Source organism: Cynocephalus volans, chromosome X (assembly GCF_027409185.1).
Source record: "Cynocephalus volans isolate mCynVol1 chromosome X, mCynVol1.pri, whole genome shotgun sequence".
In the NCBI taxonomy this organism is placed as follows: domain Eukaryota; kingdom Metazoa; phylum Chordata; class Mammalia; order Dermoptera; family Cynocephalidae; genus Cynocephalus; species Cynocephalus volans.
In genome coordinates this window covers 83,367,345-83,394,502 of record NC_084478.1, presented here as the reverse complement: position 1 = coordinate 83,394,502, position 27,158 = coordinate 83,367,345, and the positions used below count along the sequence as shown (strand labels likewise).

General features: G+C 43.1%; 1 protein-coding gene across 1 annotated transcript in view; it reads right to left on the bottom strand.

The window, feature by feature from the left end:
• Nucleotides 1–27,158, bottom strand: part of SLC16A2 (solute carrier family 16 member 2) — a 90,986-nt gene that overhangs the window by 11,439 nt on the left and 52,389 nt on the right. Inside the window, exon 2 of the mRNA XM_063084039.1 lies at nt 711–855. Coding sequence (XP_062940109.1) covers nt 711–855 — 145 coding nt within the window. The remainder of the gene's footprint in view (nt 1–710; nt 856–27,158) is intronic.

Genomic DNA, 27,158 nt, shown 5'->3' with positions numbered 1-27,158 from the left:
GGCCTAGCTGGGTAGCTGAGTTCTGGATCTGTACCTCAGTGAGGGCTGCTGCTAAACATCCTTCTCATGCCCAAGACAGGAATCTTTATCTGTCCCAAATCATCCATACATTGGTAGCCAGAGATACCTGGAAAAGGGCCAGAAATGCTACAACAGCCTTGGGCTCAGCTGACCTCTTTTTCAGTATAAGATTCCTTCAGGAATCCTGGAATGCTAGGTGTTCACATGGGCTCCCTCAAGAAGCTCATTCCTGGGAGGGAAGGTGAAGTCATGAGATGTGTGGTACATCGAAGGAGAATCAAATGGCAGAGCTGGAATAGACATGAAACGCCCATCTGGTCTAATCCCTTCGTGTTGCAGATACAGAAATTGGGGCCCAGAGAAGGAAATAGTACTTATCAATTTTTCCATAGCTATAGCCATCCCCTGGCCAAAGCTAGACTTGGGCTCAGCTCTACAAATTACCAGGCTTACACTCCTCCCACCACTTTGGAACTCTTGGGTCCTCTTTGGTGATATTCCCTACCAATGTGTTCTGGGGACCCTACCTAGATGAGTCCCAGTGGGTCATAAATCCTGGGAGCAGGGTCTCAAGGGCCCTATATGGCCATGGCCACAGGGGATTCTGCATTGAGGACTGTCCCTAGCTGAAGCCCAAAAAGAAGCCCACCCTCAGCTTTGGGGAAATGGCTGGAAACCCCTAGCCTTACCTGGTGAAGGAGCTGGTATGAAGGCCAATGAAAGCAACGGCAGCCCCCGCAGTTGCTGTGATTCGGCAGCCCAAACGGTCAGTGAATATACTCACAATGGGAGAACAGAAGAAAATCATGCCCATCGCAAGGGCTCCTACCCATGCTGCAGAGAAAAGAAGCACAAAGACACTTTAGCTTAATATGGTGCCTGGTCGTGCTGCTGGTGTCTTAGTTTTTCTTCTCTGGCTTTTCAGGGGGGGGGCATTGCATTGATCTACACTGCCAGCTTGCCGGTCTCTGACGGTCAGAGAGGTGTGCAAGCAGAGGCTATGTATAAAACAGAGCATACCAGCACTGGTGTCAGATTTAGACTAGCCAACATTTCAGGCCATTCCAGTGATGCTAAGACAGATCTATAGCCTTAGGCACTGAGCTACTTGGCTTCATGAACAAGGAACATGGAGATTAAGGTTTCAGGAGCTAACATCAGCCTTGTCTTGGTCAATGGAACAACTCTGTGAAGATGCTAAGACTAAGGAGCAGGGAAGGCCACAGACAAAAGCCTCCAGGAACTGTACTGGGATGCAGGGCAGGTTTGGGGCCACCCAAAGATTTCTAAGGATACTATGCAAGAGGGTCATGTAACCCTCATGCTGAAATTCTTCATTAGAGCCCATGTTTGGCAAATCCCTGACTCCAAACTCAAGTAAGAAGAGTTTATCTTGCTTTCAAAGGCTCTTAAGTGTCTGTAACAATCCTCACCAGGGAGGGAGAAATTTGCCCTTTTATTTACATCCTTCCAGCCCATTTTCCCTTGCTCAGCCTTCAAAAGGAAAGCCCAAGCTTTTTCTTTCTCTTTTTAATTTATTATTTTTTATTATGGTAATATATATAACATAAGGAATGCCTTGTTAAGCATTTCTCAACATAAAATTGCATGGAATTAACTACACCCACAATGCAATGCTGTGTGAGCACCACCTCCATCTATTTCTAACCAAGTTTTTTTCTTTCGAAGGCTGTTATCAAATTTCATCTTGAGCCTCTCTTTTCTAGGCTAAATAATCTTAGCTCCTTTAACTTTTCTTCTTTGCTTTAATTTCTAACTCTGTAATTACTTTCAGAGCTCTTCACTGAGAGCGTTCTAAGTCTTCATCATCATCAAAAAGCATTCATTGTCACCTGAGCATGGTGCTGGGCCACTTCTGGCTCTCTTCAGTTATGAAACCCCAAGTGGGCCAGAGGAGTGCAATCTGAGTGAGGTCAGGACTACTCCACTGCCCCTCTTAACCTCAGTGCCAAATAGGTTGTTCAGCTCCCCGTTGGGAATCTTCACTTTGCTGGGGCCCCATCCTGAACTCTAGTTACCTGGCTCCAAAAGTACTGATGTGGGACAGCAGGAGACCTGGACTTTCCTCACAATTTCACCTCTTATCTTGTAATTTCACCTCTTACTAGCTGTGGGACCTTGAGAAGTCACACAATACTTCTCTAATCCTCAGTTTTCTCATTTGTGAAATGGAGATTAAAATTCCTGATGTACCTTCCTCAAAGTTTTTTTTAAATGATTATCAGTCATAATCATATGTATAAGAAAGCTTTGTAAATGTCAATAATCAAACTATATACAAAATCAATGCAAAATAGATCATAGATTTAAATGTAAAACTTAAAACTATAAAACTTCTAGAAGAAAGTATAGGAGAAAAATCTTTCTCACTTTTGGTTAGGCAAAAATTTTGTAGATATTCACAAAAAGTATAATTCATAAAAGAAAATATTTGACACATTGCACTTCATCAGAATTTAAAACTTCTGTTCTTCGAAAAATTATTATAAAAGTGAAAAGGCAAGCCATAGACTGGGAGAAAGTCTTGCAACACATATCTGACAAAAGACTGGTATCTAGCATACAAGTGTGAGTTGACTCACAACTCAATAAGAAGAAAGCAAACAATATGATTTAAAATATGGGCAAAAGACTTGAACAGACATCAAACATACACACACACATACACACACATAATAAGAATGGCAATTAAACACATGAAAAGATGCTCAGCATCATTAATCATTTGAGAAATGCATATTGAAACCACAATGACATACCCCCTGCACATCCACTAAAAATGCTTTAAAATAATGACATACTTAGTACTGGGGAGGATGTGGAGAAACTGGAAATCTCACACACACTGATGGTGGGAATGCAAAATAGTGCACTCACTTTGGAAAACAGTTGGCAACTTCTGCTGAAGTTAATCATACACTTACCATATGACTCTGAAATCCCACTCTTAGGTAGTTACTCAAGAAAAACAAAAACTTATGTTCATACAAAAACTTGTATCTAGATGGTTATAGCAGCTTTTTTCATAATTGTCAAAACCTGGCAACAATGCACATGTACTTCAACTGGTGAATGGATAAACAAATGGGTATATATTAATACAGTGGAATACAACTCAGCAATGAACGGAAATGAACTATTGATACAGGCAACGACTTGAATGACTCTCAGAGGCTTTATGTGAACTGAAAGAAACCAAACTCAAATGAGTCCACTTACAAAAAATTCTGGAAAAGGCAAAACTATGGTGACAGAAAATCAAATCAGTGGGTGCCAGGAGGAGAGATGGGGGAAGAGGATTGACTACAGAGGGGCATGAGGGAACTTTCTGGGGTGATGAAAATGTTAAATATCTTGACCTTGTGGTGTTACTCCTTTATCAAAATTCATAGAACCGAGCATATAAAAAGGGTGAACATTACCATATGTAAATTATATCTCAATAAATCTAATGTTATAAAAAAGGGGGAGAGGGCAGAAAAGCAGGAAGTGCCAGTTGAGATCTCATTTATGAGGTACGTATTTTTATTCTGGCCAGAATGTTTTTAAAAAAAATCTCAGTTGTATTGTCAAAGAGGAAAAAAATAAATTAGTAAATCGCCTTACTGATATTCTATAACTAGAATTCACCATCACTTGGCCTTTCTGAATACCTACAATACAGTGAAAACTGATGATTAGGATTGTAAGGTATCTTTTGTACAAAGTAAGTCAGTTTGTTTGTTTGTTTATTTATTTAGCAACTGGCTGGTATGAGACTCCAAACCCTTGACCTTAGTGTTATAAAACCATACTCTAACTGACCGAGCTAATCAGCCAGCCCTATACAAAGTGAGTTTAAATTATATTTGATACAGCTTTTAAAAGTCTGTTTGGTTTCTTAAAAAACTTTTTTTTATTTTGAAATAATTATAGATTCACAGGAAATAGCCAAGATAGTTCAGAGAGGTCCCATCAACCTTTCACTGTTTCTCATTATGTAACTATAGTACAATATCAAAACCAGGAAATTAACAGTGGTACAATGTATGGGTATAGATCTGTGTAATTTGATCATGTGTGGATTCCTGTAACCACCATCACAATCAAGATACAGAACTATTTCATCACCACAAAGATCTTTGTGCTATCCCTTTATAGTCATACCCAGCCCATTCCCCCACCATCCCTATCCTTGCAATCACTAATTTGTTTTTCATCTCTATAATATTCTTATTTCAAGAAAGATATATAAATGGAATCATACAGTATGTGATCTTTTAAAATTGGCTTATTTTACCCAACATAATCTCCTGGATATACATATTTGAAGTGAGTTTCTTAAAGACAGCATATAGTTGGGGCATGTTTTCCCCCCCCCCCCCCCCTATCCACTCTGTCTATCTCTGTCTTTTGATTTATGTATTTAGACCATTTACGTTTGATGTAATCGTTGATATGTTAGGGCCATTTTATTTTTGTTTCCTTCTTTTTCCTACCTGCCTACTGGTTACTTTAACAGTTTTTAGAATTTCATTTTAATTTACTGATAGTGCTTTTGTGTGTATCCCTTTGTATACCTTTTCTAGTGACCCAAAGAAATCACATTTTATGTATATAACATCACAGTTTACTGTTATGGATATTTTACTAGTTTGAGTAGAGTGTAAAAACCTAACCTCCTTTATGTCACTTCACCCTCCCCTATTTATAATATAATTGTCTTAAATATTTCCTCCATATACATTGATAACCACTTTAGGCATCATTATAATTTTTTCTTCAACTGTTAGACAATTTAGAAAATACACAAAGAGAAGGAAAGTCTATCATGTTTACCCATAATTTTACTCTTTCCACTCTTATTTCTTCCTTCCTGGTATTCCAAGATTCCTTTTTTTACTGTTTCTTTTCTGATTAGAGAACTTCTTCTAGCCATTCTTTTAGGGTAGGTCTGTTGGTGACAAATTCTCTTAGTTTTCCTTCATCTAAGAATGTTTTGATTTCCCCCTCCATTCCTGAAGAATATTTTCACTGGATATACAATTCTGGGTTGATAGATCTTTTCTTTCAGCACTTGAAAAATGTTTTGCCACTTCTTCCTGTTGCCCTCCATGGTTTCTGATGAGAAATCCACTGTCATTTGAATTGTTTTCCCCCTAGAGTTAAGATGTCATTTCTCTCTTGCTGTTTTCAAAATGTGTGTGTGTGTGTGTGTGTGTGTGTGTGTGTGTGTGTGTGTGTGTGTGTGTGTGTGTGTGTTTAGTTTTCAGAAGTTTGACTATGATGGGTCTTGGCATAGATTTCTTTGAGTTTATCCTCTTTAGGGTTCTCTCAGCTTCTTGAAACTTCTTGATTTGGGAAGTTTTCAGCAATTATTTCTTTGAGTACCTATTTAGCCCTACCTTTATTTCTCCTCTCCTTCTGGAATTCCTCTGAGGCTCTGTTCATTTTTTTTTTTTCCTCAATCTCTTTTCTCTCTGCTGTTCATATTGGACAATTTTTATTGTTCTGTCTTCAAGTTCACTGATTCTTTCCTCTGTCCTCTCTATTCTGCTGTGAAGCCTATCCAGTAAGGCTTATTTTATTTTCGTATTGTATTTTTCAGTTCTAAAAACTTCCTTTTCTTTTGTCTTTATGTCTTCTATGTATTTGCTGAGACTTAGTATTTTTTCATTTAAGTATGACTGTAATGGCTTGTTGAAGCATTTTTATGATGGCTGCTTTAAAACCCTCACCACATAGTTCTAATTCTGTGTCATCTTGGTGTTGGTGTCAGTTGATGGTCTTTTCTTTGTTTCTTTGTTTCTTTCTTTTTTTTTCCTTAATTTTATTTTATTAACTTTTTAGTTTGATATAATCCCATTTGTTTATTTTTCCTTTGGTTGCCAGTGCTTTTGGGGTCGTATTCATGAAGTCTGTGTCCAGTCCTATTTCCTGAAGTGTCTCTCCTATGTTTTCTTTAAGAAGTTTTATTGTTTCAGGGTGAATATTTAATTCTTTAATCCATTTTGAGTTGATTTTAGTGTATGGTGAAAGGTATGGGTCTAGTTTCATTCTCCTGCATATTGATATCCAGTTCTCCCAGCACCATTTGCCAAAGAGGCAGCCTCTTCCCCAGTGTATAGGCTTGGTGCCTTTAGTTGATGGTCTTTTTTCATTGAAGTTAAGATTTTCCTGGTCCTTGGTGTAAAGAATAATTTTCTATTGTATCCTGGGCATTTTGGATATTATGTTATGACACTCTGGATCTTATTTAAATCTTGTGTTTTAGCAGGCCTCCTCTAACACTGTGCCAGATAGGGGTGAAAGTCCAGGTTTCCTGCTCATCCTCCATTGATATCCTGGGGTGAACAGGTGCCTTGTTATTGCTGAGCAGGGGTGGGTGTTCAAAATCCCCACTAGGGTTTTTCTAATAATATCTCTCTGGTTGGGGGTGGTAGGGGTCTCTTGTTATTTTTTCCAATGTGGCTTCAACTGACACTATATTGAGCAATGGTGAAAGTCCCATTTTCTTACTTGTCCTCCACTTACACCACCTTGGCACCTTGCCAGAAATGGGAGGGGTGGTCGGAGGTTACAGTCTGGCACGGGTAAAAGTCCAGCCTCCCTACATGGTCTCCACTGACAACTTGGGGGAGGAGGAGGCCTTGTTATTGCTGAGGGGGAGGAAATTCCTTGTTCCTACTCAGTTTTGTTTTACACCACCTTGGCATAGGAAGGGGGTGGGTTGGGGCACCTTGTTACAGCTGGGTGAGTGTAGAAGTCTAGGCTCCCCACTAGGCCTTTGCTGGCAAAGATTGAGTGGGGTGCATTTTTTTCCATGGTGTTTGGCTGGAGTAGAAAGGTTATTGTCTAAAGGTTTTTTGTCTTGCTAGGCTGCCCCTTTCTTGGTCCTTTGGCTGGAGAAATCAGAATTGGGGCTTTTTTATTTGTTCCCATTGGTATTTCTGGATTGCTGGCTTCAGCTCCAGGTCTAAGATATATGAAGCAAAACAGAAAACCCAGGTAATTCACCATTGTGTTGTTCCTTGTGTCCCAAGGTCCCTAATCCATCTGCCTTCTTTTCTCCACCTTTCAGTATTCTCATATTTGTTTTATATATAATATATAGCATTTTTAGCTGTACTTCATCGGAGGAATAGGGGAGAGTGCTTTGACATAGTTTTTAATGCTAAATATATATATTTTTTAAATGAAGCCATTCATGTATGATATTAATTTATTCAACATTTATTTAATATTCCTCTGGCCCAGACACTTGGCTATCCCACAGGCTTTAAGGATGTTAAATAGTAGCATATAACCCTTGACTTCAAGGATCTCACAGTAGAGTAGGGAACACATTTTTTAAAAATAGGGCAATAAGATTTACAAATCCGATGGTTCATGACCAGAATAAAATTTTCTATTTAAAGTTTTTAGAGAAGTCAGACACTTCAAGTGAAAGAAAATTTGCCATATTAAGAGAGAGAAAGGTAATCTAATAGCTAGATTAATGACTAAAGAAGAATTGCATGATATAAGAGAAAGGACTTAAAAGGGTTGTTAGTGGGATAGGTTATCAGAGGAAATTTAGAAAGAGAAAAATAATCAAACAACGATTATATATAAAAAAAAACTAATAGTCATAATTACAATGATGATGACAATTATAACCATATTGATGATAAATGAGTATTATTGGTTACCCTTTACCTTTCTTGCAAAAATGTTTTCCTTTTTTTGGAAAATTGAAGGAGTCGGTAGAGGTTTTCTAGAATTCTGACAACCCTTGGACCCAAAGCTAGGGAGTTTCTGTCACTCTCCATAATTACCTCCACTCTCATATGGAGAACACAAAGAGATTTTGATGAAGCAGCTGAAATGTGGGAGAGTTGGAAAGGGTAAAAAATAGATTTCAACAGGATATATTCAAGGACATCTTTCTAAACAGACTGGAAAAAATCAGAGATAGAACCCCATAACTTTCCATCAGGCAGAAAGCATTATTTTCAACCCATAGCTGCACTAAGTGCTAGGCAAGTGCCTAATTCCTGACTAATAAATTTTCTGTCCAACAGAACCCTGGACTTTGAAGATGAACTATATATAAACCTACTATCCACACCTTTCATCAAGTGGTTCCCAGAGTTCTTTTCAACCTCAACCACTACCTCCAGGTGAGTGAGAGAGTTGGCCCCAAAAGGCCTGTAGTTGAAGTGAACACAATGTCTGTATTCAGCAGGCACCCCCTCCTTTCCTTCTCTAAGCACCCATAGCCAGCTGGGTTTCTGTTGGGCCTGGGAAGTATAAGGTCAGAACCCTGGCCTTTCCAGCTCCATCTTGGACCTATTGTCCCTCAAGATTCCTCATCCTCAAAGTCTTTTCACTCAAGTACCCAATTAGTGTCCTGGCTCTTTATCCAGGCACTCAGGCTAATGTCTTTGAAGTACAGGGAGACTGCTCAGAAAAGAACTCAAATGAGAGGCCAGATTCCTCATTCCTTGGTTGCCAAAAGCCAAGCTCTCTGAGCTCTCTCCCCCTGAGTAGAAAGAGGGAGAGAGGGTACTCCAAGAGCCAAACTCTCCAAATAAATTATAGGCTTTCACAAATTCCTGTTATTGTGAGAAACTAACAAAAGCTCAAATGAGATAATGATGGAGCAGAGCCAAAGAAGAGCCAAAGATGGATAAGGGGTAGATGAGAGAGAGAGATAAGGGGGCAGTGATATGGGAGCAGAGATGGCTCTATTCAAAAGCCCCTGCTTCTTGACAAGGTGTGTAGTAAAATGAAAGAATAGCAAATAGGATTAAGAGGCTGTGTTCTAAGGTTTAGCTATCCAACACTAAGTGGAAAGAATGGCACCATGAATTGCAGTCTATGTTGCCAGAAATATTCCTCTGCTTCTGCCTTTCTCCACACCTCATAAGAGTTCCCAGAACGAAGAGTCTAAATCTAGTTGGGATAAATGAGGGTGGTTGGAATGGTATAGGTAGAGCATGGGAACAGCATGGGGTAGGTAGCAGGCAGCTCAGGACTGTGATGACTGTATGCTGGCACATCTGGCTAAGTGGACAGCACACACTAGTCAGATGATTGAAAGCATTGGTGGAACACATTTAAAAGGAGGTAGGTGAAGGCACTTCAGGGTTCAGCAGGAAAGCTCCAGAGGGGAGAAATGCAACACCCTGGTCTTCCTTGGGGACTAAGCTGTCAGGTGCCCTGACCTCCATTCTTTCTCTGTCCAACCAGGAGAGTGACCTCTAGCTGAGCTTCATTTATTAACTATGTCCCTAGCCTTGTGCAGAGCCCAGAGTTAAGTGCTACATAGATATTTATCCAGCGAATAGATGAGAAACACTCTTGCTCAGGGAAGCTGATTCCAAACCATGTTTCGTTTTCTGATGAACACTGTGTTAAGAAGCTTTCTTCCAGCTCTCAGTTTCTCTAAGCCCATTTGCTTTGATAGCTACTCACTGTCCATTCATTGTGTCAAGAACTCTACTCCAGACTTGTAACAAACTTTTCTTTAAAAAGTCCCAAAGTACTTTCATGTTTGTCCTGGTATTTCATACTGTTCCCAGTGATTTATTTTTGCCCCCTTCATTAGAATGTGGTGGTGTTTTTCTGGGATGGCACACAAATACTGAAAAAAACATTCTTTTCCAAGCATACAACATCTAAGCAAACCCCATTTTTATCCTTCCACAGTTTGTCTCAACACATACTAATTTTGATGGGCTTTGTGCTTTTGAGTTTCAAAACCTTTAAAGCCAAATAATCACAGAAAATATAAGTTGTGTTATATTTTGACCCCCTTATCTGGTCATTTGGCCTCTTTCCTTCTGCTGCTATTGTTTATTTACTTTCATTTTTGCAGTCATAAGATTTAGGGGTCCAGTTCCTAATTTTACAGATAGTTAAACTCAGGCACAGAGAGACTCACACTTAGGAGTGCCCATGCCAAGTTAGAAAATGCAGGCCTTCTAACTCTTGCCCCAGTGCTTCAGGGATAAGTGGGCTCTGTTTAATGGCCAAAGGCACTGATTTGGCACCCACTGGTTTTGAACAGTGGTCAGTTATCTACTCTAGTGGCTAAGGCAGATTACAGGTGGTTCTTTGACCAAAACCCACCAGTGGGAGAAACTATGAACTGAAACAGTTTCCTCAGCTTTCTTTGAGAAGGCTGACCTAGCACCTATAGACTCAGATTGTGAGACATTCACCTGATAGAGAGTACAGAAAAAAGGCAGGAAGCAGAAACAAATAGACAATAAATAAGGATATAGAAGAAGAGACACACATCTCAAACAGAAGGATTGATGACAGGGGCTTTATTAGAACTACAGAATGTTAAAGATAAAAATGACCCTTAAGAATCATAGAGGGGCTGACTACGATGGTTTCTCTGGTAAATTTCAACCATTTAAGGAAGAAATGTACCACTTCTACACAAACTTCTAAAAAATAGGAGGAGACACTTTCCAATTCATTCTGTGTGGCCAGTATTATCCTGATGCCAAAACCAGATAAAGACATCACAAGAAAAGAAATCTACAGATAAATGTCCCTCATAAACACAGTTCCAAAGCCCTTAACATTTTAGCAAATTAAATCTAACAGTATGTAAAAAGGATGAAACATTATGACCAAGTAGAATTTATCTCAGAAATGCAAGGTTAGTTCAACATCCAAAATCAATCAGTAACAGACTAAACATTTTTTAAAAAACCATAAATCATCTCAATAGATGCAGAAAAAGCATTTGCCATAATTCAATATCCATTCAGGATTTTTTTTAAAAACCTCAGCAAACTAGAAATATAAGGCTACTTTCTCAATGTGATAAAGGGCAACTATGGAAAACTTATAGCTAACATTGTAATTAATAGTAAAAGACTGAAAGCTTTTACACTAAGACTAGGAACAAAGTGAGGATGTCTGCTCTCACTATTTTTATTTAACATTCTGCTGGAGATTCTAGCTAGTGCAATAAGAAGAAATAGAAGATATGCAGATTGGAAATGAAGAAGTAAAATTCTATTTACAGATAACATGATTGTCTACCTAGAAAATCAAGAAGACTCTACATAAAAGCTACTAGAACTAATAAGTAAGTTAAGCAAGATCCAGGATATAAAATCAACATACAAAAGCAAATTGTATTTATATATACTTGCAATTAATATTTAGGAATTGAAATAGAAATACCATGTGTGATGTCATCAAAAATTTAAAATATTTATGAATAAATTTGATAAAAAGATGTGTAACACCTCTACACCAAAACTTACAAAATGTTGCTGAGAGAAATTAAAGACAAATAAATGGAGGGATATACCTTGTTAATGGGACAGAAGATTCAGTATTAAGATGTCAATCCTCCCCAGATTGTTCTATAGATACAATGCAATCCTAATTAAAATCCCAGCAAGATTTTTTAAAAATAGAATTTTGCAAGTTGATTCTCAAATTTATGTGTAAATAAAAAGGGCATAGAATTGAGAAAATAATTTTGACAAAGAACAAAGTTGGGAGACTTATATTTTGGTTTCAAGACTTACTATAAAGTTACAGCATCAAGACAGTGTGAATTGGTATAAAGATAGACACTTAGATCAATGGAACTGAATAGAGTCCAGAAACAGGCCCACACATATATGGCTAGTTGATTTTTTACAAAAGTGTCAAGACAATTCAATAGGGAAAGAATAGTCTTTTTCAACAAATGGTTCTGGGTCAACTGGATATCCACACGGAAAAGAATGAAGTTGAATCTTTACCTCACACCATATTCTAAAATTAACTCAAAATGTAATAGATCTAAACGTAAGAGCTAAAACTATAAAACTTCTAAAAAAACATAGGATAAAACCATGGTTACCTTGGGTTAAGCAAAGGTTTCTTAAAGGACATAAAAAATTCATAAAATTTACTTCAAAATTTTAAAAATTTACTCTTCAAAGACACTTTTAAGAAAATTAAAACACAAGCCACAGACTGGGAGAAAATATTTGCCAATCAAATATCTGATAAAGGAGGACTCATATTCAGTGTGTGTGTGTGTGTGTGTGTGTGTGTGTGTGTGTGTATTCTCAAAAGTCAGAATTAAGAAAATAAATTTAAAATGAGCAAATTATTTGAACTGACACTTCACCAAAGAAGATATATGATGATAAACAAATACATGAAAAGATGTTCAACATCATTAGTTATTAAGGAAATGCAAGTTAAAATACAATGAGATGCTACTACACACCTATTTGAACATCTAACATTAAAAAAACTGACCATACCAAGTGTTGATTAGGATTTGGAGCAACTGGAACTCTCAGCTCCAGTTGCATGGCTGCTGGAAATGTAAAATGGTGCAGTCTTTGGAAAACAGTTTGGAAGTTTTTCAAATGGTTAAACGTAGAGTTACTATGTCCCATCAACCCAAAAGTAATAAAAGCATATGTCTACATCAAGAATTGTACATGAATGTTCATAGCAACTATATTTGTAATAGTCAAAAGCTAGAAACAACTCAGATGTCCATCAATATGTAAATGGAGAAACAAATTGTAGTACATCTGTACCAAGAAATATTACTCAGCAGTAAAAAGAATGAACGACTGATACATGCAACAACTTGGATGAATCTCAGAACAATTATGGTGAGTGAAAGAAGCCAAACCAAAAAAGTACCTACTTTTTATTCCATTTATATAAAATTCTAGAAAATGAAAACTAATCTGTAGTGACAGAAAGAAAAGTAGTGGTTACCTGTAGATGTGGACAGGACTTTTGGGGGTGATGAATACAATCATTATCTTGACTATGACGATGGCTTCATGATGTATACATTATCAAAACTTTTCACATTGTGCACTTTGAATATGGACCATTTACTGTATGTCAATTATACCTCCATAAAGCTGTTTTTAAAAATATAGTAACATTTTCCTACTTATTAAAAGAGCTATATATTTTCACAATAGAAAAATTAGGAAATACAGAGAAGTGAGGAAAAAAATCTACAATTCCAATCCTTGGAGACAAATATTTTTATGTTGGTATGTATTCTTCCAGATTTTCCTATACATATATATTTGTATAGTTTTGTCAAAGACAGCATATATGGCACATACTACTTATATAATCTGCTTTCAAAATTTACCCATGTTTTAGAGACCTTTCCATGTTAATAAAATCAACACCACCTCCCCAAAAGAAAGGAAGGAAGGAACTACTGATACATGCAGCAACAGGATGAATACCAAAATAATCATGTTGAGTGGAAGAAGCTGGACCCTACCATAAAATACATACTATATAAAACTCTAGAAAATACAGACTAATCCGTAGTGACAGAAAGCGTATCAGTGTTTGTCTGGTAATGTAGAGGGGCAGGGAGTGGGGTGGGAGGGAGGAATTATAAAGAGGCATGAAGAAACTTTGGGGGGTGATGCATATGTCCATTATCTTGATTGTGGTGATTGTTTCCTGAGTGTGTACATATGTCAAAATGCATCATATTGTACACTTGAAGTATGTGTGGTTTATTGTATGTTAATTGTTCTCAATAAAGCTTTGGAAAAAACCCAAAAAATTACAAACGGGGAAATCAAGGCTCAGAGAGAACACAAACTACTCAAGGACACACAGTGTGGCACTAGGGCTAATGTCAGAATCCTGCCGAGGACAACTATTGTGGTGCTCTTTTACCTGTCTGTAATCCTGCCAACTGGGCCAATTGTCAAGCTAAGCCTGGGTCTGGACCTCACAGACCCCTCAAGCCCATTCACAGACTGGGTCACAAACCCTTCACACGCCAGGCTGGGTCACCAGACCCCTTACACACAGATCTACGAGCTAGGTAACTGGCAAACAGGTCCTTGGAAGCCGTAGGTTGGAAAAGCATGGCTGCATGTGCGGCAGCTGCCTGAGGCAGACACCAGCCAAGGTGGCGTTAGGGCGCATGCGCACCAACTCTACCCACACACAATTTGTTTACTGAGAATGCTACACAACCCCTAACCGGACCTAAGGTGAGAGGGCCTGATTAAATTATTCTATTTTCCCAACAATCTGCCCCTTCAGGGTCTCTCGCCGTACAATCTACACGTTTAGAATCTTCCGCAACTTTCCCTTAGCGAGGATAGACGACCCTTACGTTCACATATTACACATTCTATCCCAGTCCCAAAAGTCTTTAGCTTGTTGCAGCACCAACTCAAAAGTCCAAAGACTCATCTGAGACTAAAGGCAAAACTCCTTCCAGTCATGAACCTGTAAAGAGTCAAAAACAAGTTTATCTACTTCCATGATACAGTGGGACAGACATTGGGTACACATTCCCATTCCACAAGGGAGGAATAGAAAGGAAAAACAGGCCCACGAACAAATCCAAAACCCAAACAGGGCGAACGTTAAGCACACTGGGGCACCTGGACCCCTAAAGCGTTGGGCAACCTCGCTCCTACAGCTCCGCCATGTGCAGACCATTGAGCTGCCTGGTGCCTGTGGCTTTTCCAAGCTGGTGCTACACACTGCCAGCAGCTCCATGGTTCTGGGCTCCTGGTGGCAGTCCCACTGTCCTGGCTCCACTAGACATTTCCTCAGTGATGGTTCTCTGTGGGGGCTCTGACCCCAATTTTCTGCTCCACATTGCTCTGTAGATGACCTCCGCAGTGGCTCCACCCCTGCAGCAGGTCTCCGCCTGAATCTCCCAGCTTTTTCATGCATCTTCCGAAATCTAGGTGGAGGCTGCTATGCCTCCACTGCTCTCACATACTGCTGGCCTGCAAACTTAACACAACCTGAATGCCTCCAAGGTTTTCAGCTTTTGCTCTTCGGAGGTGCTGAGGCAGGATTGCTCCAGCCAGAGTGGCTGGGATGCAGGGAGTAGGTTCCCGGGGGCAGCTGTGCCCCAGGTCTGTCCTCCAGGACAACTCAGTTCTTCTAGGCCTCAGGGTCTGTGATGGGTGGGGCACCCTTCCAGACTTCTGAAATGCCTGCAGGGCTTTTCTCTCATTGTCCTGGCCATCAGGTTTAAGTGGCACCCTCCGAGCCTTTTGCCTTCAGACAAAGGCAACATGCATTTACTACATTGTCTCTAAAGCACATTACATCATCAACCCTGGGTCCCATATAGCAACAGCCAAGCAGCCAAGGTCTCCCTATGTTTCTGCCTGAACTGTCTCCCCAAGTCAACAGTCAACCAGTTCAACCTGGGTATACGGGACATTGGTGGTGAACTGGGTCACCTGTGGATCACCCACTGGTTGTCCATCCAGTCCCAAAGGCTGCTTGTGCCTCAATTTCTCATACACAACAGGTCATGCCTGGAGACTCACGGTTTCCCCTAACTCACCACTGGGTTTGTTGTCTTCCCTGGTGTGAGAGACAGGAGTGGCCAGTTGCTGCATGTCATCCTTCAGGAAATTTATCCATGCTTCCAACAACTCTGCTTTCTGCCACACATCTCGATCAGTTTGCAGCATAGTGATCAACAGCCAGGCTCCGGTCAGCAGAAAAGTGGCCACCGGGCACCATACGCTCAAGGACACCCACATTTCCTCCCCTTCCAAAGGAGTTTTGTGTTGTAGTACGTGGTCTATGCTGCCTTGCAATATAGTGTGCAGCAACCAGATCCCCGTCAACAGGAAGGTGGCTGTAGGGCACAGCATATTCACAAGTAGCCACATTTCCTCCTTCCAAGGGCTTTCAGCTCCTGTACCTGCTCCGAATCCTGTCGCAGACTATGCCAATTGTGGCACTAGGGCTAATGTCAGAATCCTGCCAATGCCAACTATTGTCGTGCTCTTTTACCTGCCTGTAATCCTGCCAACTGGGCCAATTGTCGAGCTAAGCCTGGGTCTGGGGCTCACAGACCCCTCAAGCCCATTCACAGACTGGGTCACAAACCCTTCACACGCCAGGCTGGGTCACCAGACTCCTTACATGCAGGTCTATGAGCTAGGTCACCGGCAAACAGGTCCTTGGAAGCCGTAGGTTGGAAAAGCATGGCCACACGTGCGGCGGCCACATGTGCGGCAGCCGCCTGAGGCAGACGCCAGCCAAGGTGGCAGCACCACACATGTGCACCAACTCCACCTGCACACAATTCGTTTACTGAGAATGCTGCACCACCCCCAACTGGACCTAAGGTGAGAGGGCCTGATTAAATTATTCTATTTTCCCAACACACAACAAGTCCATTGCTGAGCCAAGACTAAAACACCCATCTTTGTACTCCTAATCTAGTGCTTTTTCCACTGCACCACGATGCCTGACAGGCCTCTGGTTAAGACTCTTCTCGTATCGCCTCTTCCATTTCCCTCATCCTTCTGAGTCTCTCCCCCCGGGATTCCATGGGAAAGTCCCTGAGATCCCTCTCCCCCACTCACAGACCTGCTTTTCTCTCTCTGCTCACAGGGTCATTTACTTTGACTCCTCTCTCTTTAGACATTAACCAAATCCCAAATTGCCTCTTAGCCAAGCTCACCTGCCTCCCAGATACTCTTCCAGTGCTCAATTAGGCAATGGCTCTATGGATTTGACAATCTTGGACTCTAGGGCAGTGTCCTCCAGCCTGTATCTACCTCAAGGTCTCCACAATCCCATTCCTAATCTCCCTGCCCCTTATCACTAGGCATCTAGAGGCATTAAGCAAAGGCTGATCAATGATCCTCTTGTTGTTTACAGATGAAGACACAGGCCCACAAACTTAGTTCATGGCAGGGTAGGGAAAAGGCTTCAGAACTCTTTCATCACCATGCCCTGTCCACTCCCCTGTCCAGCTCCCTGCCATTTTAGCATCTCTGCCTTGCAACTTCTAGGTGGTGGTTGGAGGCCTTATACTGACTGGAGCCCTGTGAGGTTGGAAAAGGAACCCTGACCATGGACCAGTTAGGATTGGGCAATGGTGTCTAGAGCTCACCAGATGGTTAGCAAATCTCCACACTCTCCTTGGAAACATGTGGCTGCTTTAATGATCTGTCCAACCACCAGAGAAGGAACAGCAGGGGTCAGATGGCCAGTGTTCTAAGCTCTTGAGGAAACATCAGTGCCTTTGCAGAGCCAAAACAACAAGAAACAAATGCTGAAATGATGAGCCCCTTCCTACTCTGAGACTGAAACTGGATAGGGACCTTCCCTCAGTTTTGAGGACACTTTTGATAAGGAGGCAGCCAGTTTGGGGCAGCTGCTTCCAGCAGGCACTTCAAGAGGACAGGTGATCACTGTGTCTCCAGAAGCAGCTTTCTCCACACTGTAGTTCAGCATTAGGAAGAAAACCTGGGATAGTCTGCCTGGGACAGATGACAAGGTAATCAATCCAGGGAAGACTAGATTGCCAGGATCAATACGGCTTTGTTCCTTAGAGCTGAGCCAAGCACTAATATTGGCTGCACAGTCAGGGACCTGCTGCTATGACTCCATGAAGCATCAAAGCCTAGAGGAAATCTCAAGAGGTCACTTAGGCCATGTTTCTGCCTCTAAGCAGGAATCTGCTGACAATCCCTAGCAACCTTGGATTCCTTGTCAGAACAGAGGGATGGAGGTAAGGGGAAAGAGGGCAGAAGGACTGGGAAAATATGGACAGAGCTCATTTTTCAATTAAAATGCCTATTCCTCTTTCTGTTACGTGTTTTCTGAGAGAGACGGAAAAAATGAAAGAAAGAGCAGAGGAAGGAAATCAAAATTCCCTTCAGGCCAGAGGATATTTCACTGGTTGGTGACCTGCTTCCTAGCTGGGAAATTTTCTTAAGCCTCAGCTTGGCCATCCTGAAACCAGGCCAGGACCTGTACCACTACAGGAAGGGTCTGGTCTGGATTCGTCTTTCTATAACATTTCTATGATGTTAAGGGTGCAGGCTCTGGAGTCAGAAAGACATAGGTTTCAAAACAAAATCTACTTGCTGTTCAACCTGGAGCAGCTTACTTCACATCTCTAAGCTTCAGTTTCTTCATGTGGAAAATGAACCTTATAAAAGTACCAACTAAATGTTTGTTTTGTGAAGATTAAGTGAGATAATGTAAGAGACCTGGCATGTAGAAATTAAATATTGTCCTGGAGCAAGCAGATGAGGACAGTCACTCCTCTCAGGCTGCTTCTGAAGGGAACCTATCTACCTCCACATACACCCCTCCTTTAGTTAGCCCAGGTTTTCTGAATGGCTGCTACGCAACAGTGTGTCTTTGTGTGCAGAAGTTAATGATTGCCAGGAGCAGTGGGTCCTCACAGCACCACATGGGCTCCAGCACACCTCAAAACCTGAAATGCAGCAGGAAGCATGCCTGCTGGTAACCAGGAGCCACGCCCTCAGGAGGGCAAAAGCAAAGTGAAGTGTGGGCCTGGGCTGGTCACTGGCTACTTATCTGACAGGTGCCTCTGCAGTAGGAATGGGAATGGTAGAGTTGGTAGAAGGATAGAAGCTAAAGTTTCAGACCCTCTCCTCAAATTCAATCTGCCGGGAAGAGCAAATTATCATGATGGCAAGGTGGGGGAGTTGGAGGGGAAGGCAAGAGCCACTCCTGCCAGCAGTGAGCAAGCCAGAATCCATTGACTCAGAATGAACTTCTTGGCAGTGAGGGGGAAGGTCCCAATACCTTTGTCCTTCAATGTCAATCCCACCTCACCTTTGAAGGGTCCTTTTATCTTCCAAGACCCTTTTCCAGCACTTGTCTCATTAGAACCTCATAGCAACTGTGTAAGATAAATAGGCCAGCAATGGTCCTCCCGCATGTCTTGGTTTTCTTCATAGTAGTAGAAGGTGTAGTAAGAGTAGTAATAGTGGGAGTAATAACAGTGGTAGTATTAATAGTTAACACTTATATAGCACTTATGTGAGAGGCATTTTGTCAAATTCTTTACATATAGTACCTATGTTATCTCATTTAATTCTCCTAACAACCTTATAAGGTAAATACAAGTTGAGTATCCTTTATTCGAAATGCTTGGGACCTTCCATATTCTGGATTTTGAGTTATTTTCGGATTTTGGAATATTTGCAGAATACATACTTAGCATCCCTAATTCAAAACTCCAAAATTAAAATGCTTCAATGAGCACTTGCTTTGAGCGCCGTGTTGGAGCTTAAAGAGTTTCAGATTTTGGAGCATTTTGGATTGAGGATTTTTGGATTAGGGGTGCTCAACCTGTAATATTAGTGTTCCATTTACTTGCCTCAATAAACAGACTAAGATGGACTTGGTGAGTAGACTGGGTCACACAGCTAGTAAGTGGTAGAGGTAGGACTCTAACCCAAGTCTGTCTGACTTTAAAGTCCTTGCTCTTAGCTACTATGCTATATACACCCTATTTTGCAAAGGAAGAAATTGGGACCAAAGAGCTTGAGTGACTTGCTCAAGTACACAAAGCAAGCTAATACCAGAAGTAGGCCTAACTTTGGGACTTCTGACTCCCTGCCTACTGTTCTTTCCCTTATTCCCAACTGCATTATCAATGGTATGCCTTCCTACCCATTGGTAGTATGCTCCAGGTACCCTGTGGTCACCATGAGCTTGGAATGCCAGGGATTAGGTAAACATGCCATCTTCTAGAATTTAGAGGTCAGAGTTTAATCTCATTATTCATGATACCCTGCTCTGTAGATGAGGTAACCAAGGTGCAAAGAAGGCAAACAGCTTACCCCAGGCTCTCCACCAAATAAAGAGCAGAGAAATTCCTCGAAGTTCTTAACTCTGAAGTCTGGGCTTGTTTCACTTGAATACCTATGCATGTGCCCACAGGGCAGCAATGAAAGCAGTGTGGGTCAAATAAAATTGGACAAAAGAAATACAGTCTAATCCCTGTCTCCTTTTAAATAGGAGGCCTCCTGGCAGGGACAAAGGGAGCTGACACAGAAGTGAAATGATTAAAGGGAAGGTCAGGGGCCTGCAAGGATAGAACAAGAGAGGCTTGAAAAATCATATAATTTGGGTAGAGGTAGAGGGAAGGTAATGTCGGGATCTTGCAGGCTTGCAGTGTCTTTTGTAGAGGCTCTGTGATGTCCCTAAAGGAGATGGAGAGAGGGCAGGAACACAGGCAGAGTTGTAAACACATTTCCACCCTGTTCCTCAGCCATAAAACCAACACAAAGAACCTGCCAGAATTTTGGCCTGGTGCTAGGGTCTGTGGTGGCTATGGAGCAATGCAAGCCAAAGGTCTGGCCAGTCCAAGCAGAAGGCTAACACACCTGTAAAAGGAGCTTGTTCAGTGATCTGAAATGCCAGCCTGTGGGCCATGCTTGGCTGGTTGCATCTGCACCTGGGTAATCTGAGGGCACTGCTAAGTATGGGAAGCACTGGACTGGATCAACTAGTACTGGTCATTGTCAGGGTCCATTGTGGGGAGTGGGGAGTGGGAAGGGCAGAAGGAGGAGGTCGGAAGGACCATTTGGCTGGAGTTCTCATTCAAAAAAGGTCTCTAGCGTAGACCTTATTAATCCTGTAATTATCTTGTGAATGGCATATATTGCATCGTATTTGTGTGATGTGTGTTAAGATGTTCTTTAATTGTAAGTATTTAAGAAGTACCATAATTTTTTATAACATATTTTGGCATTTTATTTTCATTTAAAAATATCCAGAGAACACACACACACACACACACACAAAAAAAAACCGGGGGGGGGGGGAGAAGATATAACAACCACAATTACTTGAAGTTGATACAACAAGCAAACAGAAAGGACATTGTTGGGGGGGAGGGGGGAGGGAGAAGGGAGGGAGGTTTTGGTGATGGGGAGCAATAATCAGCCACAATGTATATTGACAAAATAAAATTTAAAAAAAAAAAAAAAATATCCAGAGAGCCTGTCCTGAGCCCTTCTCAAACCCTTGAGTGTGGAGAGCTTTGAATGACAGGGTCAGAAAGTGGACTTGGATCTTTATGTACTGGAGAGTGTACACAAGGTCCAAGTGGGATGTTAAAAAGGATTACTGTGGTCATTGTGTCCATAAGGGTGTGGAGGCAGAATTGGAAGCCGCCACTGATGAGATTGGTGTCAGAGTTTCTTAGGGAGTGTAGGAGGGATCCTGGTCTGGGGACCTGCCAATAGGAGCAGAGATAAGATTGAATCACATACACAAGAGGAGCAACATTTAGTGCTAATCAGAACCAACCTCCTCATTTTACACATGAAGAAACTGAGGTCTAAGGAGATTAAAGAGTACTGCCCAAGGTCACCAATCTGTTAGCGCCAGAGCCTAAAGTAACACATTGTATTTTTCTACTACACAAAGACTTAAGAAATTAAAAAGAGACAGGACTTTGTCTGGAGAGGGGGGAGGAGAGAGCTGAGAAGGAATCCAAGGTTTCAAGCCTCTACCTGCATCCCAGATAGTGCTTGAAACACGGGACCCCAGAAACGTTCCCTGAACCTCCCTGCCCTGTAGAGAGTGGACAGGATTTCGGGGAACACTTTGAAGAGAGTTGTTGAGGCCCTACCCTTATGCCTGAAGCTTAGGTGCTTGGGAGACCCCAAGCGCCCATTCCATATAGTGGGCCAGGGGCTGGTGTGGGCTCTGGCTAGGGGTGCCCACCTTGTAAGTTTTTGTAGAACAGCAAATATGTATTAGTAAAAGCCAGGTGCACAGCTCCCACTGCAGCCTGTTCCATTGTTCTATGTGTGTGGCATTCCCCAGGGGCCAGGGTGGGAACAGAAGTGAACAAGCTAGCAAGCACCAAGGTGAAGAGGAGCAGAATTTTGTTGAGACGTGCTCTTTGGAGGGGGTGGCCTCTATGCCAATTAATTCCTTCAGAAATTAATATTTTACATAAAAGACTAATTATGGGTTTGGGTTTGGGGTTTTGTAGGAGAGAATATGGCTCTATTCAGGATGAACTTATGCAGCCTGTACTGCCAGGCTGCAGCGGGGAACCAATGCAGAGGGGGGATGAGATGGCAGGGTGGGAAGTGGGTATCTCCAGCAGTCTCCTCTGGTTAGAGTAAGACAGTTTTACAAAGTTAGATTTCCTGGGGACTGAAACCAAAGGGAGCCAGAGCAGAGGTCGGACCCAAGAGAGATGGCAATAGATGCATCAGGTTCTTGCCCCTTGCCTGACCTGCTCAAGGGCTACAGTTGCACCCTCTACAACCTCCCCACTCAACTGGCTTGTGCTGTTGTCATCAGCTGCCACTAAAAAGGCTCTTTACCACCAGGCCTGGGGAGAGTAGCCCTCTCTCCCCCTCCCATCCTAGGCTACTTGCTCTCTGCATTGTCTGCCAAGCCCAAGTAAACAACATCTACAATGGGGCATAAGTAGAGGCCAAGCAAGCTGTGCTGTACACTGCCCAGGCTTCTCTGGTGAGAGTTTGGTCTGGAGACACTAAAGAATAGTATGGCAATTGAGTGTCCAGCTCTAGCTTCACACAACCTAAACTCTTCACGATTTACCTTGTAAATTCCTTCAGACAGGTAACTGAACCCCTTCAAACTTATTTTCCTACTCTGTGAAATGGGGGAAATAGTTACATTACAGGGTAATTTTAAGAATTATATGAAATAATGTACATGAAAAAAATGAATGACACATAAAGAGGAAGAACATGTAACATCACCTATTCCATGCCACTTTTGGCAGGGGAATTTTAATAATCAGAATGAGGCATTGCTCATAAACCAGGATATCCAGCCATTCTACTTATACAAGTTATTTATTATTAAGAAAATCTGAGATTGAGTTCTGCAATTGATTGCTGTGGAACTTTGTACAAATAAACTCCCTTCTTTAGAACTCAAATGGTCTATCTGTAAAACAAAGTAAATAGGGTGCAAAGGGTAGGTTCAGAATTACATTGAGGTTGATAATTGTCTCTTAGAGATTTATCAGGAATTGTGCATTCTATTCCAGAATGTAGCCCTACAATAGGTACTATTTTAAATTACTAATAACTAAGTAAAATAGAGGTTTCCAGCTTTCTAGTGCCTGAGACAAGGGCAAGTGCCCTATGTTTTTGGGTTCTCAGTTCCTAGCTCTGAGAAAGAAGGGGCTGGATGCCACCATGCCTGTGCTTTCTCTCTCATCCAGTATGACTAGGGTGGGGCTTGGCATAGGGAAGAGAAGGGTGATGGAACACCGATCCCCAAAGGACTAAAGACCCACTGATACCACTGTTTCTATGGGCATAGGCCCCTCACCAGGGCCAGAGCCCAAGAGAGAGCACCCCAGGTGGATGGGGAGTAGGTGGGGGAGGGGGGTGGTGCTAAAGACAAGAGGGCCCATCCCCATCTCTTCCAAGAAAACACACAGCTCCTCAGTAGCTCGGTATTTACAAACCAGCCTGGAAGACAAGAAACCATACAATGAGACTGGCCAAGCAGCTAAAATAAGGCATGCATTCCCTTAAGTTTTTTTGGAAAGTTTCACTTAAACACCTCTGCATGTCACTGAGCTCAGTAACTACAGAATCCACAGAACATTTTTTCCATGCTTTTCCCTCTTCCTTCCAGTGTCATACCCCACCCCCACCCCCACACACACATACATAGAAGAGCAGCAGGGGTGTCCAAAGGGGCAGCTTTGCTCAGGGACTTTGATTTAACTGTCAAGGTCAATGGAAGCTAAATCACAGATACAGGTTTGAGGAAGGAAACATTTTGGCCCTCTGCATCAGTGGGGGGGGGGGGGGTAGCTTCTTTCAGAACAATAGAAATTGTGCCATTTTTAAGACCCCACAGCCCACACTTCCCATCACCACAGCCAACAAAAGACAGGGTGCCCAGTTCATATGCAACTTCTGCTTAGAACAGCCACTGAAGCCTCAACACTGAGTATTGGGGTCCCAACCCCCTACTTCAAGAACCCCTGGTCTAAAGAAGGAGAGCCTCACCTGTTTCCCAGCCCTGGGAGCTGCTATTCCTCAATGAGATGACAAAAAGTACCTGAAGGTCATTCACATCCTTGGCCTTCCTTGTCTGTCCTGAAGAGGGGTGACTAATTGATCCGCAAGGCTACCATCCCCAGCAGGCCAGAATGGACTCCTCCAGAAATAGCCAAAGCCAGGACAGTGACTACAGCACAGGACTGTCCCCAAGCCCCTGAGACTCTTCTGGGTTTCCACAGCCCCCTGGCTTACTTTAGCCTAGGGGATTCCCTGGGTTGGAATCTCCTCTTGAACGTCTGCTTCCCTAGCTAGGCTGCAAATTCCGAGAGGGCTGGGGCCATGTCCCTCTTGTTCACTGTTTGATTGCCAGTCACTCGGTCACTATTTGTTGAATAAATGAAGCTGCTGGGAAACTCAGGGGCCCCTGGGTGGGAAGGTCAAGTTAGAGTCCCAGCTCAGGCACCTGGTAGTCAGATGTGCTTATGACCTCTTCTCCTGTGGTGTGTGTGTGCAGGCGCGCATGTGTGTGTCCCCTCCCCCAGGAGGACTCAGGGACTCCCTAAAGGTGCGCTTCACAAACTGGTTATAGTTCATGCCCCAACTCTGCTCCTTAGGTGACTGGCTCTCCCCTTCACCACACTCACCCCTGTTCAGGAAAGATCCCTCCAGAGGGGGTTCTCAGCTGTTCCCTGACCTGGGCTCCTCCCTGTCCCAGCTCTGTGCGGCCTTGGGCAAGTTCCTGTTTCCTTGTCTGGAAGATGGGAGAGTCAGGCTAATTGAAGGGCAAGGAGCTGGTCTGTTCCACCACTGCTCATCTTCGTGTCGTCTGAACAATGCTGCCTTCTGAACACCTTGGGGATCGGGATCAGGGACTTATGGGGTCTAGACCTCACTTTCCCACAACTGTGACTTGAGTTGTGAAAAAATGCCTGCCGCCCACCCAAGCACTTCCGGGACAATCAACATGCTTATCTAGACCTGGGCTTTGGCCAGAGGAAACAAAGCTCAGAGACAGTAGGAAACAGGCAGGAAGACCCTCCTGACAGTGAAGTAATTAAGACCAGGAGTCATTTAACAAGGAATGTGTGGGTCTCCTTTTCCTGGAGATTATAGACACTTGGAAGCTAATGGGCCCCAAAGGTCATCTCATCTACCCCTCATTGTATAGATAAGGAAACTGAGATTCACAGGGAGGAAGTCTCCCGCCCAGGATCACAGAGCAGCACAATGTAAGAGCAGAGACCGGGACCTGCTGCTAGGACTCTCTGACCAGAGCAGTTTCCATTACTCTGAGCTCAGAGGCCTCCTTTGACCACAGCATAGCTGGCTGATTCTCCAGAGGACTTCCTGTGGCCCTGAGAGGGTAAATGGCCCATGGGAGGGAGGGGTGAGGTCAAAGCCCCCTGTCCTCAGCATGCCCAGGCCCAGACTATCCCCTGGACAGTCCTTTGCCTCCTCTGAGGACAAGAGAGACCACTGTCACTCTGGAGTGTCTGACAGCTGACTCCCGCCTGGGGTTCAGATTTCTCCCCAAAGACTGGCCTGTACTTCCAGCGCATCCTCTCCCCTAAAAAAAACCCCTCCCTCAGGCAAAGAGTCAGTTGGGCTCCTTTGGGGAACACCTTCCAAACGGCTCTGAGTGAGGCTCAGCCGGGGTGTGGGGCACAGATATCCTGGAGCTAAAACGCGAGCACTCGTGGAGCTTCTGGATGGGGAGGCTGAGGATGTGCAACCTCAGGCAGATACCTGGAAAGAGAGAAATGGGCCTGGGCAGTCAGAGGAGGTGGGATTGCTGTGACGGATGCTTGGTGGGACCTGGACTAGCACATGGGCGGGACCGGAGTGGTGGAGGTCTCTCCTGCCTCCCCCCACAAAGGCTTCCCTCACCCTTCTGGAGGCAGGGCAGGTGGGGGCAGCAGAGTGTGGACGTCAGGACACACACCACACAGTTAGGAGTTGGAACTCTTGACATGAGGTAGCAACGTGGCCCAGTCCCTCAGCAGCTGGGTGATGTTGAGCTCTTCATTTTACTGCTTTGAATCTCAGTCTCATCTCAAAATTTGGGAAGTAGTAATGCCTTATGTAGCTCAAGGCATTACAAGAGCTCACAGAGGTCTCAGGAAGAGTCTGCGGGTCAGTGGTTTCCAGAACAATCCTAGTTTCTTGTAATTTTGTTATGTTCAGGAGGGGAAACCTGTAGATTAATGTGGGGACTTTCTTTAGATCCTGACTGAAATAAAGTGGAAGAATCACAAAGACAAAAATTCTTTCGTGGCGGTGATGAGACACGAGCCATTTGAAGTTGGGATGCTCACTGGGTATTTGATGATTATGGCATGATTGTTAATTATTTTAGGTGTTGTAATGACACTGTACTTACATTAGAAACAAGTTCTCGTCTTTCAGAGCTACATACTGAAATACTTATGGCTACAATGATGTGATGTCTGGCCTAGAACTGATCATCGCTGAAGTGAGTGATGTGTACAGGAGGGCTCCTCATGCTCTTCTTCTTCTTCTTGACATTTTCCATAGCAACCAGTTTTAAATATGTAATCGAGTAGGGTGAATCAGCAAGGTGTTTACTCAAATGTGGCTCGTCTGTCCACCTTTGGAAGACTCTTCTTAGAACAGCATTTGCGAATGTGAGGAAAGCCTTGTATCTGATGTGTGAGCACCAGCGGCATTGCTGGTGGCGGTTTGTGACTGGGGACAGAGATTGCGCCGTGGCCCCTCATTCGGCAGCATATGTGCATGCTGCTCCTTGCAGCCTGTGGCAGCTGCTTTGGTTGCCAGGCAATGGAAGGCAGAGACTGGAAGCCCTTTTCTTGGGAGTGAGAAAGGGGGAAGGGAAGGAGAGAAGCAAGAAAGAAGCTGTGCAGCAGATGGCTTGTCCCTGCCCGGGAGCCTGGCCCAGGGGGAGGGATGGGGCTGGGCATCCCTTGTTGATGACATTTCCCTTGGCCCCCACTTTCCATAGTTTACTCCTGGGGGTGACCCCATTGTCAGAGCTTGAAGCCCCAGAGGGGGATGGGGGAATGCATGCACCTGCATGTCCTATGAAGGCCAGGGAGATGTGAGATTAAGGAAAATACCGATCAGCATCTGTTCACAGAGTCAGCATTATGGACAGGCCTCCTCTGGCACTTCTGAAGTCTCATTATGCTAAAAGAAAGTTCTAGGAAAGCAGCTCATCAAACGGAAAGTCTGCAGTGGTGATCACCCTGAGCTGAAGTCACCCCACAAGGCAGGAGGGCAGAGGGCTACTTTGAGGGTGTAGGAACCTGTCCTGGCCGTCCTTTGTGGAGGGGAGGCAGAGGCTTCTGGTGCTGCCTG